This window comes from Eptesicus fuscus, chromosome 4, assembly GCF_027574615.1.
Source record: "Eptesicus fuscus isolate TK198812 chromosome 4, DD_ASM_mEF_20220401, whole genome shotgun sequence".
NCBI lineage: Eukaryota > Metazoa > Chordata > Mammalia > Chiroptera > Vespertilionidae > Eptesicus > Eptesicus fuscus.
Genome location: NC_072476.1, coordinates 22,396,116 through 22,411,791, shown reverse-complemented (window position 1 = coordinate 22,411,791; position 15,676 = coordinate 22,396,116). Strand labels below are relative to the sequence as shown.

The following is a 15,676-nucleotide window of genomic DNA, read 5'->3' as shown; positions in this document are numbered from 1 at the left end:
ATGCTCAAAAATCCTACTTTATTGACTTAGAAATTCCTTTTCCAGCTCTCTGTTTTTTTTACAATCTCTTTCTCCAAACTTCTCACCTTGCCTCTGCCTCTCGTTGAAAATAGAAAAAAGCAGAGAAGAGCTGCTGCAAGTTCTCACCACCAGACTCATGTCTGGACCCAGCCTTCCTACTTCTGTTCTTTACAGTGGAGAGGAGTTCCTGCGTCTGTCAACGGCTAGTCCCTGTCTCCTTGTCAAGTACTGGCTCCTCCAGTTTGCCCTTCCCTTTTCCTGAATTATTTTCTCTTCTCTACTGCATCATTCCTGTGTATATTTTCTCAAACTTTGAACTGAATTTGGTAATTTCAGTTTCTTCCATAATGAATGTAGGCAGTAACCTCAGCAGTGTTATTATCTGTTGACAGATGTGATCTAATTCCATCATTCTTTCTATTCGTTAGTATCCATGGCTTTTAAAACCATACATATCCTGATGATATCTAAATTTCTCTCTCAACACCTTTCACCTGTACCTTAATGATTTCATATATCCAAGGGGTAGCTTTTGGTTTTCATCTTTGGAGCCTCAATCCTATTTGCCTAGTTTTCCCCCACCTCATTAAGTGGCACTATCATCTTCCTAATTGCTTAAATTTAATAGCATCATTTTTTATTTTGCTCTTTATCCCTCATCTCCAGTATATCAGCAGGTTTGTCTGTTGTATCTCTAAAATCATTCTTCCCATCTTTATAGTCTAAATCAGGATACAAACTATGGCCCACTGCCTATCCTATATAATAAAAGCCTAATATGCTAAGTGTTGGACTGGTCAACCGTTTGACCAGTTGCTATGACGCGTACTGACCACCAGGGGGCAGACGCTCCAACCAGTAGGTTAGCTTGCTGCTGGGGTCTGGCCAATCGGGACTGGGTGAGACAGGCCGGACATGCTCTGGAGGCCTCCTGCCGTCCCTCCTCACCCCGATTGTGCACCAGTGGGGTCCCTCGGCCTGGCCTGCACCCTCTTGCAATCCGGGACCCCTCGGGGGATTTCAGAGAGCCTGTTTCGGCCCAATCCCTGCAGGCCATGCACCAGGCTTCTAGTTTTGTAAATAAAATTTCATTGGAACACAATTGTGACGATTCATTTACTCTTTGTGTATTACTCTTTTCATGCCACAAGATTAGAGCTGAATAGTTGCAACAGCTACCCTCATACATCCCACAAACTTAAAACATTTACTATTTGTCTCTTTAAGAAAAAGTTTACTGATCTCTGATCTAAGTGATCATCTCTTGCCTGGACAATTATAGTGGACAATTGCTTGTAGCACTGACTTCCCTACTTCAGGTGATCTTTTTAAAACATGAAGCAGGTAATTTAATTACCTTGTTTAAAATCTTCTAATGGCATCCCATTGCTCTTAGAATATAACAAATTTTTACTGTGGCCTGTAATCTTGCTCCATCCTCTGTCCAGCCTCGTGTCATGCCATCCTCCTGTTCTTTGTGTTTTGGCTACACCAGCTTCCTTGCTATTTTTGGAATAGTTCATGCCATGTCCTTCCTCAGTACATTTATATTTACTTCCCTGCTGGAGATACTCTTTCTTTTTTTGCATATATGAATCATTCTTATGCTTTGGGCCTCAATCACAGTGGCCTTCTCTGGTCATCCTGGCTAAAGTCATTTTATTCACTACACAGCAAGATGCATCTACTTTGCTCACTGTTAGATTCCCTAGTGCCTCATACATTTCCTGGAACGACGTTTAAGTGCCAAATAAAATTTTGTTAAAAGAATAAGTGAGTGGAGTGTATGAATAGAAAACATATTTAAAAATCATTTGCTTTTTCTGTTGATTTTTTTTAGATATAGTTAAATATGGTCTTTCTTAAGTATTTTAGGCTCTGGTTTGTTAAACAGTTTTTATGTTAACACAGTTACTTCTACTAATACATTTTTCTTAAAAACTATGTTTAGGAATTCCATATTTAAATCAGGAAGAAGAAAGACAGTTAAGAGAGCAGTATGATGAAAAACGTTTACAGTCCAATGGTGCAGGATCTCTCTCATATGTGTCTCCTAACACATCAAAGTGTCCTGTGACGATTCCTGAGGATCAGAAGAAGTTTATTGACCAAGTGGTGTAAGTTCCTAAACTGGAACCAAATGTGCATTGTGTAATGTGTATTGGGGGCAGGATTGACATCTGTATCTTGAACCTGTGCTGCCCATACATAGTACTCACAGAGGTGTGATGTTGTGATTGGCAGGATTTAATTATGGCATATCTGAATTTGGGTGACAATAGCACATAGTAAATAGGATTCTGTTTACTATTCTTAGACTTGTCATGTCACTGTGAAGGCCTTCTGCAAAGGCCTGGTAGCCACTGTCTAGTTCCTCTGAAGGCAGAGCAATGAAACAGACCCATCCAGATGTTTGCAACATGTCCATGTGTTTTTCTTTCACAGTGAAGTTTCTGATGAGCCATTGTGCCATTGAAGGAGTGTCTAGGCTTTTTTAGTTTGCTTATCAGTATAACTGCTTTACTAGAAAAGTAAAAATTTAAATCATTTGTATTGATGTAGCCTTGAGGAGTTGTCATTAATTTATTGAGAACAACAATAAAAAAAGAATATGCCAGAATAAATTATTTTTCTTTAAGCCTTATTGTGACTTTACCCCTTAAAGGTATTGACATTCATGTTTTTATTTTAATTTCTCAGAGAGAAAATAGAAGATTTGTTACAGAGTGAAGAAAATAAGAACTTGGACTTAGACCCATGCACGGGGTTAGTTGCCCTGAATCTTTTCATGTCTTTTTGGGGAAAGGTAGATGATTTTTGACATGTGCTGTATTTGGCCTTGGTGAACAAAATAGGTTCTAAGGTGAACAAATAGGAACAAAATAGGCATGGAATAGATTGACATACCTCAGAGGGGAAGGACGGGGGAGATGGGAAAAGATTAACCAAAGAAATTACATACATATATCATCACCAATGGACAAAGACTATAGTATGTTAAAGGCCTGGAGTGGGGCAGAAGCTGGGAGGAAGGGAGTAAAACGGGGGAAAATTGGCGGACATCTTTAATACTGTCAACAATCCTATATAATAATACTATATAATAAAGAGGTAATATGCAAATTGACCATCACTCCAACACACAAGATGACCGCCCCCCATGTGGACACAAGATGGCTGCCACAAGATGGCCAGCAGAAGAGGGCTATTGGGAGGGGCCAGGCCTGCAGGGGAGGGTAGTTAGGGGTGACTGGGCTGGCAGAGGAGGATAGTTGGTGGGGACCCAGGCCTGCAGGGGAGGGCAGTTGGGGTTGACCAGGTCTGCAGGGGAGGACAGTTGGGGGTGCCCAGGCCTACAGGGGAGAGCAGTTGGGCGGGACCAGGCCTGCAGGGGAGGGCAGTTAGGGGCAAACAGGCTGGCAAGGGAGGGCAGTTAGGGGTGACCAGGCTGGCAAGGGAGGGCAGTTAGGGGTGACTGGGCCAGCAGGGGAGGGCAGTTAGGGGCAATCAGGCTGGTAGGGGAGGGCAGTTAGGGGCAATCGGGCCATCAGGGGAGCAGTTAGACATCAATCAGGCTGGCAGGGGAGTGGTTAGGGGGCAATCAGGCAGGTAGGCAGGCGAGCGGTTGGGAGCTAGCAGTCCTGGATTGTGAGAGGGATCCCAGATTGGAGAGGGTGCACTGTGCCTCTAATAAAATAAAATGAGTAATAGAAAAAAAAAAAAGACAAAACAAAACAAAAAACACTTTCATAAATAGTGTTTTTATTGTAGTCATACTCCCAAGATTTAAGCACTAACTTTAACATTAATACAGTGGGTATGATAGTATATTGAGCACTGAATGAAAGCTTTGTCCCATCCTGGAGAGGCTAAAACTGTTGTGGAACTTTGGTTTATAAAGTTATGCTTAAGAGTGGCATAATTGTTTTAGCCTCAAGGAGTACTTAATTTATAAAGGCTTCAGAAGAGAAGAACTTATTCTCAGACTACTTCTATGGTTTTAATTTTTCTGTGGTAAAAAAACGTCAGTGTTTCACAGAGTCAGTAACTTAAACATCATATGTTTTTCTTTGTGACTAGCTTCACAAAAGTGTTTAAGTGCATCTGTCTACCTTAACTCTGTATAAGCCACAGGAAGTAAAACTTTGGTTAGACAGGAACTCCAACCTCTTCTGTAAAGGTAGTATAATAATATTAAAGAACACTTTGATGAAGGCAAGTGGTGAGGAATCCTCACACCTCAAACATCCTGCCCATTTTTAAAAAATATATTTTTTATTTTTTATTGATATCAGAGAGGAAGGGAGAGGGAGAGAGAGACAAACATTAGTGATGATAGAGAATCATTGATGATCAGCTGCCTCCTGCACACCTCCTACTGGGAATTGAGCCCAAACCCTGGGAATGTGCCCTGACTCCCTGGTTCATAGGTCAACGTTCAACCACTGAGCCACCAGGCCCATTTTTGTTTGCATATTACCTGTCACTTTTATTTAAGTTTTTTAAAAAAATTAAATGTCTTTCTCTACCAGTGATTGATCAATTAGGATTTTCTTTTAATAAGCCAAGACCAATATCTTTTTTTTTTTTTTTATAGGTTCCAAAGAAAACTAATTTATCAAACTTTGAACTGGAAGTAAGTGTTTATATTATATGCAAGAATTCTGTGAGGGACCCAGGATTTAAAAACGAAATATAATCTCTTAGCTCTCATTTCATTTATAGAATTCTGTACTTGGTGATTTGACCATTTTAAATTATTGTGCAGTGCTTTATTTTACTTCCCCCTATTTTCTTTCTTTTTTGTTAAACATGTTCTTATTGATTTCAGAAAGAGGAAGGGAGAAGGGGAGAGAGATGGAAACATCAATGATGAGAGAGAATCATTAATTGGCTGCCTCCTCCATACCCCTTACTGTGTCTGAAACCCAGGCATGTGCTCTGACCGGGAATCTAACTGTGACCTGGTTCATGGGTAGACGCTCAACTACTGAGCCACACTAGCCAGGCTATATCCCCCTATTTTCTTAAGTTGAATACCCACTTAATTTTGTTTGTTATTGCTTTAAAATTTTTTAAAAATTGATTTTAGAGAGAAGGAGAGAAAAACATTGATTTATTGTTCTACTTATTTATGCACTCATTGGTTGCTTCTTGGACTTGTTGTATGTGTCCTGACCAGGGATCAAACCTGCAACCTTGGCATATTGGGACAGTGCTGTAACTAACTGAGCTACCAGGTCAGGGCAATGTTATTGTTCTTTTTTTTTCTTTTTTTTTAATCCTCACCTGAGGATATTTTTTCTATTGATTTTTAGAAAGAGTGGAAGGGAGGAAGGAAGGAGAAAGAGAGAGAAACATCGATGTGAGAGAGACACGTAAGTTGGTTGCCTCCCACATGCATGTGCAACCCAGGTATGTGCCCTTGACGGGGAATTGAACCTGTGACTCTAGTGTGTGGTCTGATGTTCTAACTATTGAGAAACACCAGTCAAGGCTTTTTAATAGATGCTTTAAAGCCTTTTAAAATTTATTTTAATTATCCTTTGGCTTTACTCTGTTCAGTTCTGGGTGGTGTAGTGTTTTTGTTCTTTGAAAGTATACTATAAAAATTTGGTTTTAAGATGGAGGAAATACTCAGCTGAATTCTTTTTTTTAAAATATATTTTTATTGATTTCAGAGAGGAAGGGAGAGGGAGAGAGATAGAAACATCAATGATGAGAGAGAATTACTGATCGGTTGCCTCCTGCACACCCCATATTGGGGATTGAGCCCGCAACCCAGGCATATGCTCTGACCAGAATCGAACCGTGACTTGGTTCATAAGTTGATGCTCAACCACTGAGCCACACCAGCCGGGGTTAATTCTTTTTCTAAAGCAGAGGTTAGACCATGGATGGGTTTTAGGAGGTCTGTGAATCCCCTGAAATATTATCTAAAATTTTGTGTGTGTATTTGTCTGAGGATGTTTCCATTGGTTTCATTCTGTTTTCAAGTGAATCTGCACCCCCAAAATTGCACATCAATGTTAGACAATTGATGTTTTCATTTAACTTTGTTTGGGGTTCTTATTCTTCCATTAGAATCTGTCAGTGACATGTATACTAGAAATTTACTTTGAACATAGTAGGAAAGGTTCATTGTCCTTTTGATAAGGCTCCTTTTCTTTCATATTATCCTTGCAACTTACTTCATGTGGGTTCCAGATCCCTCTTCTTGGCTGGTACAAACTACCATGCCAAGCTACAGAGTTATTAATCTCAAACATTTTGTGTGTGTGCCCATACAATCTAAAAAGACCTTCAAAATCAGTTAGGAAATAAACATTATTACATTTGGGAGAAAGATTTGACTGTGGTAATGAGTTAACAGTATTATATGATGTAAGAAAATGCCTAAGCCCTAAAACAATTTGAAATCAGATACATTCCTAAGTGTTTAAGAGCAAAAATAGAGGATCATTTAGCAGCTGAAATATTATGGACTAGGTTTTATCATAGTAATACTTATTTCATACATAATAATTTAATTAAATTATAGCTATATAGTTGCTTTTAAAATACTTACGGTGGTAGCTGTCATTTTCTCTTCTACTGATGTGATGTGTTCTTCCTTTTCTTTAGATACCCCAAAGGCATTCACGTTGAGACTTTAGAAACTGAAAAGGTAACCTCAAGAGTTATCCAGGGCTAACAAACACATACAATGGTACATTGATATGTCAAAAGTCGGAATTCACTTCTTGGCCCTGCTATTTATGAGCTGGGTGACCTTTAGCAAGTCCTTTAACTGCTTTAAGCCTCATTTTTCTCATTTGTACATGAGCATGGTAATGCTGATCTGTAATGCTTTTTTATGCTGATCCAGTGGGAGTGAGCAGGCTTTGTAAATTTGAAAGCATGCAAATGTTAGTACATGTTTTAATTAAAGCATTCTTTTTATGTGGACAAGCAAAATTAAAGTTTAGAATTTAGGCCATAATTATATGCATAGGTACTGTCACGTATCCCCAAGGTGTACTGACAGAACTGTGATGGGTAATGGTGAGTTGATGATGGGTTCCTTTTGCAAAATTTTAGGATTTTAGAATTTAGTTGTTGCTCTAAAGTCGGATGTCAAATTATATAAAAGACTAGAGGCCCAGTGCACGAATTTGTGCATGGGTGGGGTTCCTTGGCCTGGCAGGCAATTGGGGCTGATCAGGGCCATCTCGCCCAGTCCCGATTAGGGTCAGCCGGCTAGTGGGAGGGACCGCAGGAGGTTGGCTGGGCACGGGAGGTTGGCTGTGGGAGCGCACTGACCACTAGGGGGCAGCTCCTGCATTGAGCATCTGCCCCCTGGTGGTCAGTGCTTATCATAGTGGCCAATTGTTAGGTTGACCGGTGGTAAAGGTTGCTTAGGCTTTTATACGTATAGATTAAGTGAATTAAGAAACAATCTTTCTAGAAGATAAATCTCAAACTTTGACATAGGAGGTGTTATGGTGTGTTTAATTGATAAAAATGCAATATATGAGGAAGAAAGTATCTGACAAATTATGAGAAAATCCAGGATTTTTTTATGTTCATGAAATATGATGTAGAAACTTCATTTTAAAACTGTTTAGAAATTCATGTTTAGATGCAATGTAATTTCTTAGTGTTTATCTTGAAAAGTGTCCTATTCTCACAGTCTGTTGATAATTTTTAAAAAAATATATTTTTATTGATTTCAGAGAGGAAGGGAGGAGAGAGAGAGAGAGATAGAAACATCAATGATGACAGGGAATCATTGATTGGCCACCTCCTGCATACCCCCTAGTGGGGATCGAGCCCACCACCCGGGCATGTGCCTTTGACCAGAATTGAACCCGGGACCCTTCATTTTGCAACTGACGCTCTATTCACTGAGCCAAACCAGCTAGGGCTGTTGATACTTTTAACTGACTTCTGTTGGATTGGATTAATAAACCATGGGAAATTGTCATGGAAACACAGAAGCAGGATTTTAGTTTGTAATGCATCAACTCAACTTTTGGTGGCATTTAAAAATCCTTTCAGTGTTTTTAGCTCATGAAAGACATGAAGTGATAAAAATGATAACTTCTCATGGTAGCAGAATTCGTAGTTTTTTGGGTCAAGTTGCTTCCAGAAAATTATGTTGGCTTTATGTCTTTTAGAAAGAGCGATACATAGTTGTCAGCAAAGTAGATGAAGAAGAACGCAAAAGAAGAGAGCAGCAGAAACATGCTAAAGAACAGGTAATTGAGTTACATTCATTTTCTTTGGGTGAGAAATGACACCCAAAGGAAATAACTTTCTCTATATATATAGATCGTATGTTGGATTCAATTTAATGATTACTTTTCTATGATAGAAAAATTGAATTGGTAGGAAAATCTAGAATAGAACAAGGGGAACTTAAGTATTTAGACATAGCCAACAAAGTGAGTCTGACATGGTTGACCAATCTTCCCTTGTATGAAGCAGTCTTGAAAAAAGTGTTTTTGATTATCATTGGGATTATGTTCCATTGGTCTTCATTGCCTGTTAACTAATACCGCTATGTCTGATTTCAAGCATGTTACTAGTTTTACTACAACAAAGTTTAGTATATATGATTTGACAGATTAGGATGATAATGGTTATATTTGTGTTGTTGGAACATCATCTTGATTGCTATCTGGAGAATGGATTTGAGAAATACTAGAAGCAGGGAGGCCTGTTAAGCTGTGGTGTAATATAGCTAAGAGATACCAGTGATTTGGAATAGGGAACTTAGTAGTAGTTCAGATGAAATCTGGAGATATTTAGAAGGTATAATCAGTGAATTTGTGATTGGGTGTGGGTGGTGAAAGAGGAAAAGAGAAGGAAGATGCTGATGCTCAAGCTTGACATTTGAGCACCTGGGTAGACTGTTGTCAGTTCACTTAGATGGAGTGGGCTTGAATGATATTGGTGGGGGGACACAGGTGGAGTAGGGTTTTTTGTGTGTGGGTGCATGTCAAACTGACAGATATATAAGGTAGGGCCACATCTGACTGATTCAACCAGTGAAGACAAAGTAAGCCATTTTTAGATTTAGATGTTTTATTACTTACATAGAGAAGGAAGATCAGCCAAAGGTGCCAGCTGCATGTGGTCCTTGTTCCACACACAAAAAGACAACACTGAAAAAAAGGGGCCAGATGGCTGCAACATGAATTGTGGATACCTCATCATTAAGGAGCCAATTCTGGGTTGCAGCCAGGTGCTTTTATATTATGCAGCTCTCTTCTGACAAGGGTAGGGTGGTGATGGTGTGGTGGTGAGGCAGAAAGTCCCAAGCCTCACCAGAATCTGGGATGCAGTGAGAAACTATCTCAGCCTCCTGGGACAGAGGGAGGTTGGTGGGAGATGGCATATTAGCAACTCCTTGCAAGCTTCTGCCTCCCATCCTTTCTTCCTGGGATGTTTCACCAAGATGCAGATTACTTGCAGCTCAAGCCTTTGCCTGTGTGGCCTATTTGGATATGTGTAGGGTCACCAGGGTCTTTGGGACATCCAAGGGTAGGTGTCCTGTAGGCAGAGTTGTTATTCTGGAGCATAGGACAGAGGTGAGGGCTAGACTTGATTGTTGTTGGCAGGGAGACTGGGACTGGATTAGAGCACCTACAGCGTGTAGGAGGAATGAGAAGAGGACTTAGTGTAGGATTCTGAAGACCACCAGCATTTAAATGATCGAAGTAGAAAAATGCACCAGGAGATTATTGTGACACAGCAGCCAAGGGAAGGGAGTGTTTGAAGAAGGGGATGTCAACAGTGTCTGATACTCTAGAGAAGGGTAAGGATGTGGTCATTGGGTTTAGTCTTGGGAGTTGTTTTTCTTTTTAAAATATTCTTTAAAAATGTTGTACTTTCATTGTGGTAAAATAACACAGAATTTACCATCGTAACTATTTTTAATTGTACAATACCATAGTGTTACATACATTCAGATTATTGTGTAACCATCAGCACATCCATCTCCAGAAGTCTTTTCATCCTGCAAAACTGAACTCTGTACCCATTAGACAATAGCTCCCCATTTCTCCCTCTTAACCAGCTCCAGGTACTTTCTGTCTCTGAATTTGACTATTCTAGGTACCTCATATAAGTGGAGTTATACAGTATTACTGTCTTATTTCACTTAGCGTAAAATCCTCAAGGTTCATCCATTTTATAGTGTGTACCAGAATTCCTTTCTTTTTGAGGCTCAATAATATCCCATTTGTATACCACATTATCTTTATCCATTCATCACATTTTCTTTATCTATTTATTTGTTGATGAACACTTGGGTTGCTTCAACCCTTTTGTTCTTGTGAATAATACTACTATGAAATTAGGTGTACAAGTATTTCTGAGTTCTTGCTTTCTTTTATTAAAAACATATTTTTATTGATTTCAGAGATGAAAGGAGAGGGACAGAGAGTTAGAAACAGCAATGATGAGAGAATTATCAATCAGCTGCCTTCTGCATGCCCCACACTGGGGATTGAGCCCCCACCTGGGCATGTGCCCCTGGCCAGGAATTGAACCCTGACCTCCTGGCTCATAGGTCGATGCTCAACCACTGAGCCAAACTGGCTGGATGAGTTCTTTGGTGTATATACCCAGAAGTGGAATTGTTGGATCAAATGGAAATTCTGTTTAATTTTTTGAGGAACTTCCATATTGTTTTCCATAGTGACTATACCACTCTACATTCCCACCAACAGGTCACAAGTGTTCCAATTTCTAGTAATACTAGTTAGCTTTGGGAGTCGTTGAAAGAGGTGAGCAGTTTCATTGAGGGTGATGCCAGAGAGCAAAAGGCTGCAAGTTCCTGGGAGTTAGTTAGTGGAGGAAAGTCTTTAAAGTAATTTATATGTAAAGAGATAAGAAGAAGGGAGAGTAAGTAGTTGCATGGAACTTAGCATTAAGGAAGGGGTTTCTAGATAGGAGAGAAATGGAGCCTATTTAAACACTGTTAGGAAGGAAATAGGAAAGAAAAAACTGAGTGGGGATGAGTTTCAGAATGCTGTACTATAAAAATTTTATAAAAATGCTTTCGATAAGGAACAAAATCAAGAAATGAGAGCCTGGCCGGTGTAGCTCAATGGTTGAGCATTGACCCATGAACCTGGAGGTCACAGTTAGATTCTAGGTCAGGGCACATGCCAGGGTTGCCAGCTCGATCCCCAGTAGCGGGTGTGCAGGAAGCAGCCAATCAATGATTCTCTCTCATCATTGATGTTTCTCTTTCTCCCTCTCCCTTCCTCTCTCTGAAATCAATAAAAGCATTTTAAAAAAGGATTATAGGAATGCTGTTTTGATCTGTTGACTGCTGGATGATTGTCCTAAAAATTTAATTCAGTATTGAATTTGGCCAGCAGGTGGCAGATTTTAAAAGTTTGTGTTTTTAAGATGGCTTGATAGACTTGGAAATTGCAACAAGTGATGGGAAGTGATGGTAAGCCCCAGGCACTGTTATTTTAGTAACTAATCAATAATTTGCCACCTGCTCAATCCGCTTTCTAAAACAGAATAAAGGAATACCATAAATCATTTCAGATGCAGTTGTTAGGGATGATAGATGCAAAGCAGGTGAAAATAAGCTAACTCACTATAAAATTTCAGTGCTTTTTCTTTCTTTGGCTAGGGTTTAACCCATGCAAATATAGGAATATAGTAAGTGAGTAGTTTTTTGTTTGTTTTAAATTAGGAAGAACTGAATGATGCTGTGGGATTTTCCAGAGTCATTCATGCCATTGCTAATTCGGTAAGTGAACTGGACTTTTTGTTTTTAACTAGATTCCAGAACATAACATTGAAGGTGAAATGCCTAGTTATCATTGCAATTAATCATTTGGTTACATTTAGAGTGTTTACCTGGTATGGAGGAAAAAGTTAGAACTTCATAAAGGTAGATTGTTGTTATGATATGCTTGGTTTGACATAATTGCTGTCACCATTTTTAATCCAAAGCATTTTTTTTAGAAAACTTTTCATATAAATGCATAGGAGGATTATAGTATGAGGTCCTTATATGGCTACATGAAGCCAATATTTATTATTTTCAAAACCAATAAGAAGTAGGATAAAAAAAATAAGGAACATAGGGTGAAACAATCAGGTGTTTGAAGGTGTTTTTTCCCTTAATTAGAAGAATCTAGAGGTTGAAAAATAATTGTCTGTGTTGAGTTATTCTGCATAACTGTAATGAAATCTTATATCAGATAGCCTAAATAATATTTGACATTTTAAAAATGTGTTTAGCATTTGTGTAAATGTGCTAGAGGGTTCTGTGGTATATATGGTAGACATTTTTTTCTTGTTTTCTAAGTCCTTTTGGAAAAGAGGCATCCACATGTTGAATAGATAAACTGAATCATGCTGCTGGCGGTTTTATGAATTACATATCCAAGTCAGACTGCTTGCTTGGATGCTAAATTTCATTTTCCTTGAATAGTTGGGCTTGGGAGAAGGACTCATTTTTCTGAAAAGAATTCGTCTTGTCCCTGAGATGTTGAGCTTTGCATCAGAAGCTTTTAGGCCGTAGAGACCCTCTCAGAGTTTCATGGCTGTCTCACCACTGTCTTCAACTGGGGGTAAATAGAAATTACAGAAGAGGGCTGGCTCCTAGGAGCTCCTTCTCTAAAGTAAGCAAGATAATCAGAATGGAATAGTAAATTGGATGAGCCTGGAGGGAAAGATGAGAGTCTCTTCAGAAGTGGCTAAGATAACAGGTATCTAGAAAAGCAGAGTTTCTGGTCACATTTGCTCACATCATACACAGCCAGCAGACTTCAGATAAATAGTTGGCTTGGCTGAGGCTGACCCTAAGGAACAGGGATGTGGGACATCAGTAGGCTTTGAGTTCTCTTGTAGCTTTCATTATAGTTTAGTTAGCTGGGACATTTGTTCACCTTGTACAAATTCAGATACCGTGTCTTGCTGTGTTTCCTCTCTTGTCTTCCACAGAATAATTCATAGTATGTTGCTGACCTTTGATAGTTTATGTCACAAACCATACTATGAAAAAAAGCCCTATTTATTAGTGATGCAGATGTTTAAAATTTAAAAGTTACATGTCTTAAAAATGCTAACATTTTAGGTTAAGCTCTGTAAAGCTAGTGAGCAGTAAATACTCTTAAATATTTATGTTACACCAAGTTCTTTTCCTGTCACTTTAGTAATAAATCTACGTTTTCTATTGTTTTAAAAACTATTTTTATTGACTTTACACTTACAGCAAAGTTGCAAAAATAGTACAGAGTTTCCATGTGTTCCTCACCTAGCTACTCCTGATGTCAACATCTTATATAGCCATACAGTTATCAGAACTAGGGAAGTAACATTGGCACAGTATTATGAATTAAACTGTAGACCTTATTTGAATTTCACCAGTTTTTTTCACTAAGTATTTTTTCTGTTGATGATTTTATCTAGGATCCCACATTACATTTACTTGTTATTTCTCCTTAGTCTTCTGCAATCTGTAACCTTGATATTTTTAAACAGTATTGCTTGCATTTCGTCAGATGTTCCTCAGTTTGGATTTATCTGATCTTTTATATGATTGGACTGAGGATACTAGTATACAGTTTATACAAGAATACTGCTGAAATGGTGGTTCAAAGTGTTGACCTTAATCACTTGCTTAAGGTGATGTCTGCTAGACTTGTACACTGTGAAATTATTACTTTTCCCTTTGTGGGTAATAAATATCTCGGGAGAGATATTTGAGCCTATGAAAATCTGTTTTTTCTCAAACTTTGGCCCACTAATACAGCATCTATCAGTGGATCTTACCTGCAGCCATTATTACTCTGATGTTGTATGGCGAGTTTGTATTTTCCTCTTTCTACATTTGGTCTTGGAATTCTTTTGTAAGGAAGAGCTATCCCTTCTCCCCTGTTTATTTAATAATTAAAAAAATATATGAGTATGGACTCAGGGAAATATATTTATCCTACAGATTATAATGTAGTATTTTTATTGTTTATACTAGAGGCCCAGTGCACAAAATTTGTCCATTGGTAGGGTCCCTAGTGGCTGCTGGCTGCTGGCTGTCGGCTGGGTACTCCCTTCCCCCGGTCGGCCCTGCCCCCTGGTCGAACTCCTGGACGAACTCCTGGTTGAGGGGACAATTTGCATACTACACTTTTATTATATAGGATTGTTTTTCAACTTGTACCACCTTTGACATCTAGTCACGATACCATTTTAGTAGTTCTTTTCTTCCCAGCCTCTTTCATTTATAATATAGTTAGGTATTCATTTATAATATAGTTAGGTTTTATTAGTGTTAGTAGTCCATATTGGATTTCCTCCACAACTTTTCTATAGTTTCAATCAGTACTTGATATTTTAGCATTGAATTAGGTATTCACAATGTGTAGAAACACTGAGCCTGAGGACAGCTTGTCTGTTAGATTTGGGAAATTTTATATAGAATTATTTATTTCAAATAATTATGTTTAGCCCTATGAGTCAAGGAGTGTTACTCTGAAGGTCCACTGGGACATAGTAAAAAGCTCCACTACAGTGACCTGATGCTTTATGTTAAAAACTAGAGGCCCAGTGCATGAATTTGTGCAAGGGGCTCGGCCCTCACGGCCCTGGATGCCTCGGCCCTCGCAGCCCCAACTGCATCGTGGCCCCGTGGCCCTGCCCACTGGTCATTCTGGAAGGTCGTTCCACCATCTGGTTTAATTAGCATATTAACTCTTTATTATATAGGAATTTAGAGGATGGTGTCACCTGGCTAGCTAAATCTAAGTTGATACTCCATTTTGGTAGTTTAATTTTTATCAAAATGGAGTGAACTTATTGCATACATATTGTACTTTAGTTGGGTGAAAAGCAGTGATTTTATTGAAAATGGTATTTAAGAACATGCCCATGTATTTTGACATAAATGATAAAGGAAATGAAAATTCATTTTGTTTATTATAATTAGAAAGTTATTTTTATCTTTTAGCATTGTTATGAATGTATCTTTTAAAAATAAATGAGTTGTTTTAAAGAGCACAGTTCTAAAGTAGATATTTGGAGTTTGTTCACAAATTATTTGATAGTGCAAGGGACTTAGTGTTTTCAGATTTTACTTTTTTAACTTGAGCCCCTCAATAAAAATTTAGTACTCTTGATTCTTGTGGGTGGCAAGATTAATAAAAATTAGAGAAGAAGATCAATGAAATCAAAACCATTTGGAGCTTTTATTTTGCATTCTATATTTAACACCCAAACATTTAAAAGGGATGAAGCCAACCCTAATTTTCTTATTTGCGTATATTTATGTTTTTTTTTTTAATGTGGTAAAATAAGTTTAGTAGAAAATCCTCATGGATTTTCACTCTCCAGCCCCACTATAATTTTGTACCTGGACATCTTTTTCCTAACCTTGACTTTCTTTAGGGAAAACTTATTATTGGACACAATATGCTCTTGGATATTATGCACACAGTTCATCAGTTCTGCTGTCCTCTGCCTGAGGTAAGTGACTTGTCAGCCTGTGTTGAAAATTCATGGTTCTTTATTACTGAGAGAGTGTTCTCTACTTGAGTGTTGTTTTCTTGTATGCAGCATGTTCCCAGAGAGGTTGAGTCTCCCAGAGAGGGAGATCATGTGCTTAGGTGTACATTTAAAAAAAAAAATTATTGACTTTTTA

General features: G+C 38.5%; 1 protein-coding gene across 3 annotated transcripts in view; it reads left to right on the top strand.

Annotated features, from left to right (window-relative positions):
- The window catches only part of PARN (poly(A)-specific ribonuclease), a 160,230-nt gene that overhangs the window by 12,974 nt on the left and 131,580 nt on the right, over positions 1-15,676 (top strand). For all 3 annotated transcript variants that reach the window (XM_054714747.1, XM_008141569.3, XM_054714748.1), the window contains exons 7-13: positions 1,973-2,138; positions 2,722-2,787; positions 4,619-4,657; positions 6,646-6,688; positions 8,181-8,261; positions 11,726-11,782; positions 15,424-15,501. In XM_054714747.1, the coding sequence (XP_054570722.1) occupies positions 1,973-2,138; positions 2,722-2,787; positions 4,619-4,657; positions 6,646-6,688; positions 8,181-8,261; positions 11,726-11,782; positions 15,424-15,501 (530 nt within the window). The remainder of the gene's footprint in view (positions 1-1,972; positions 2,139-2,721; positions 2,788-4,618; positions 4,658-6,645; positions 6,689-8,180; positions 8,262-11,725; positions 11,783-15,423; positions 15,502-15,676) is intronic.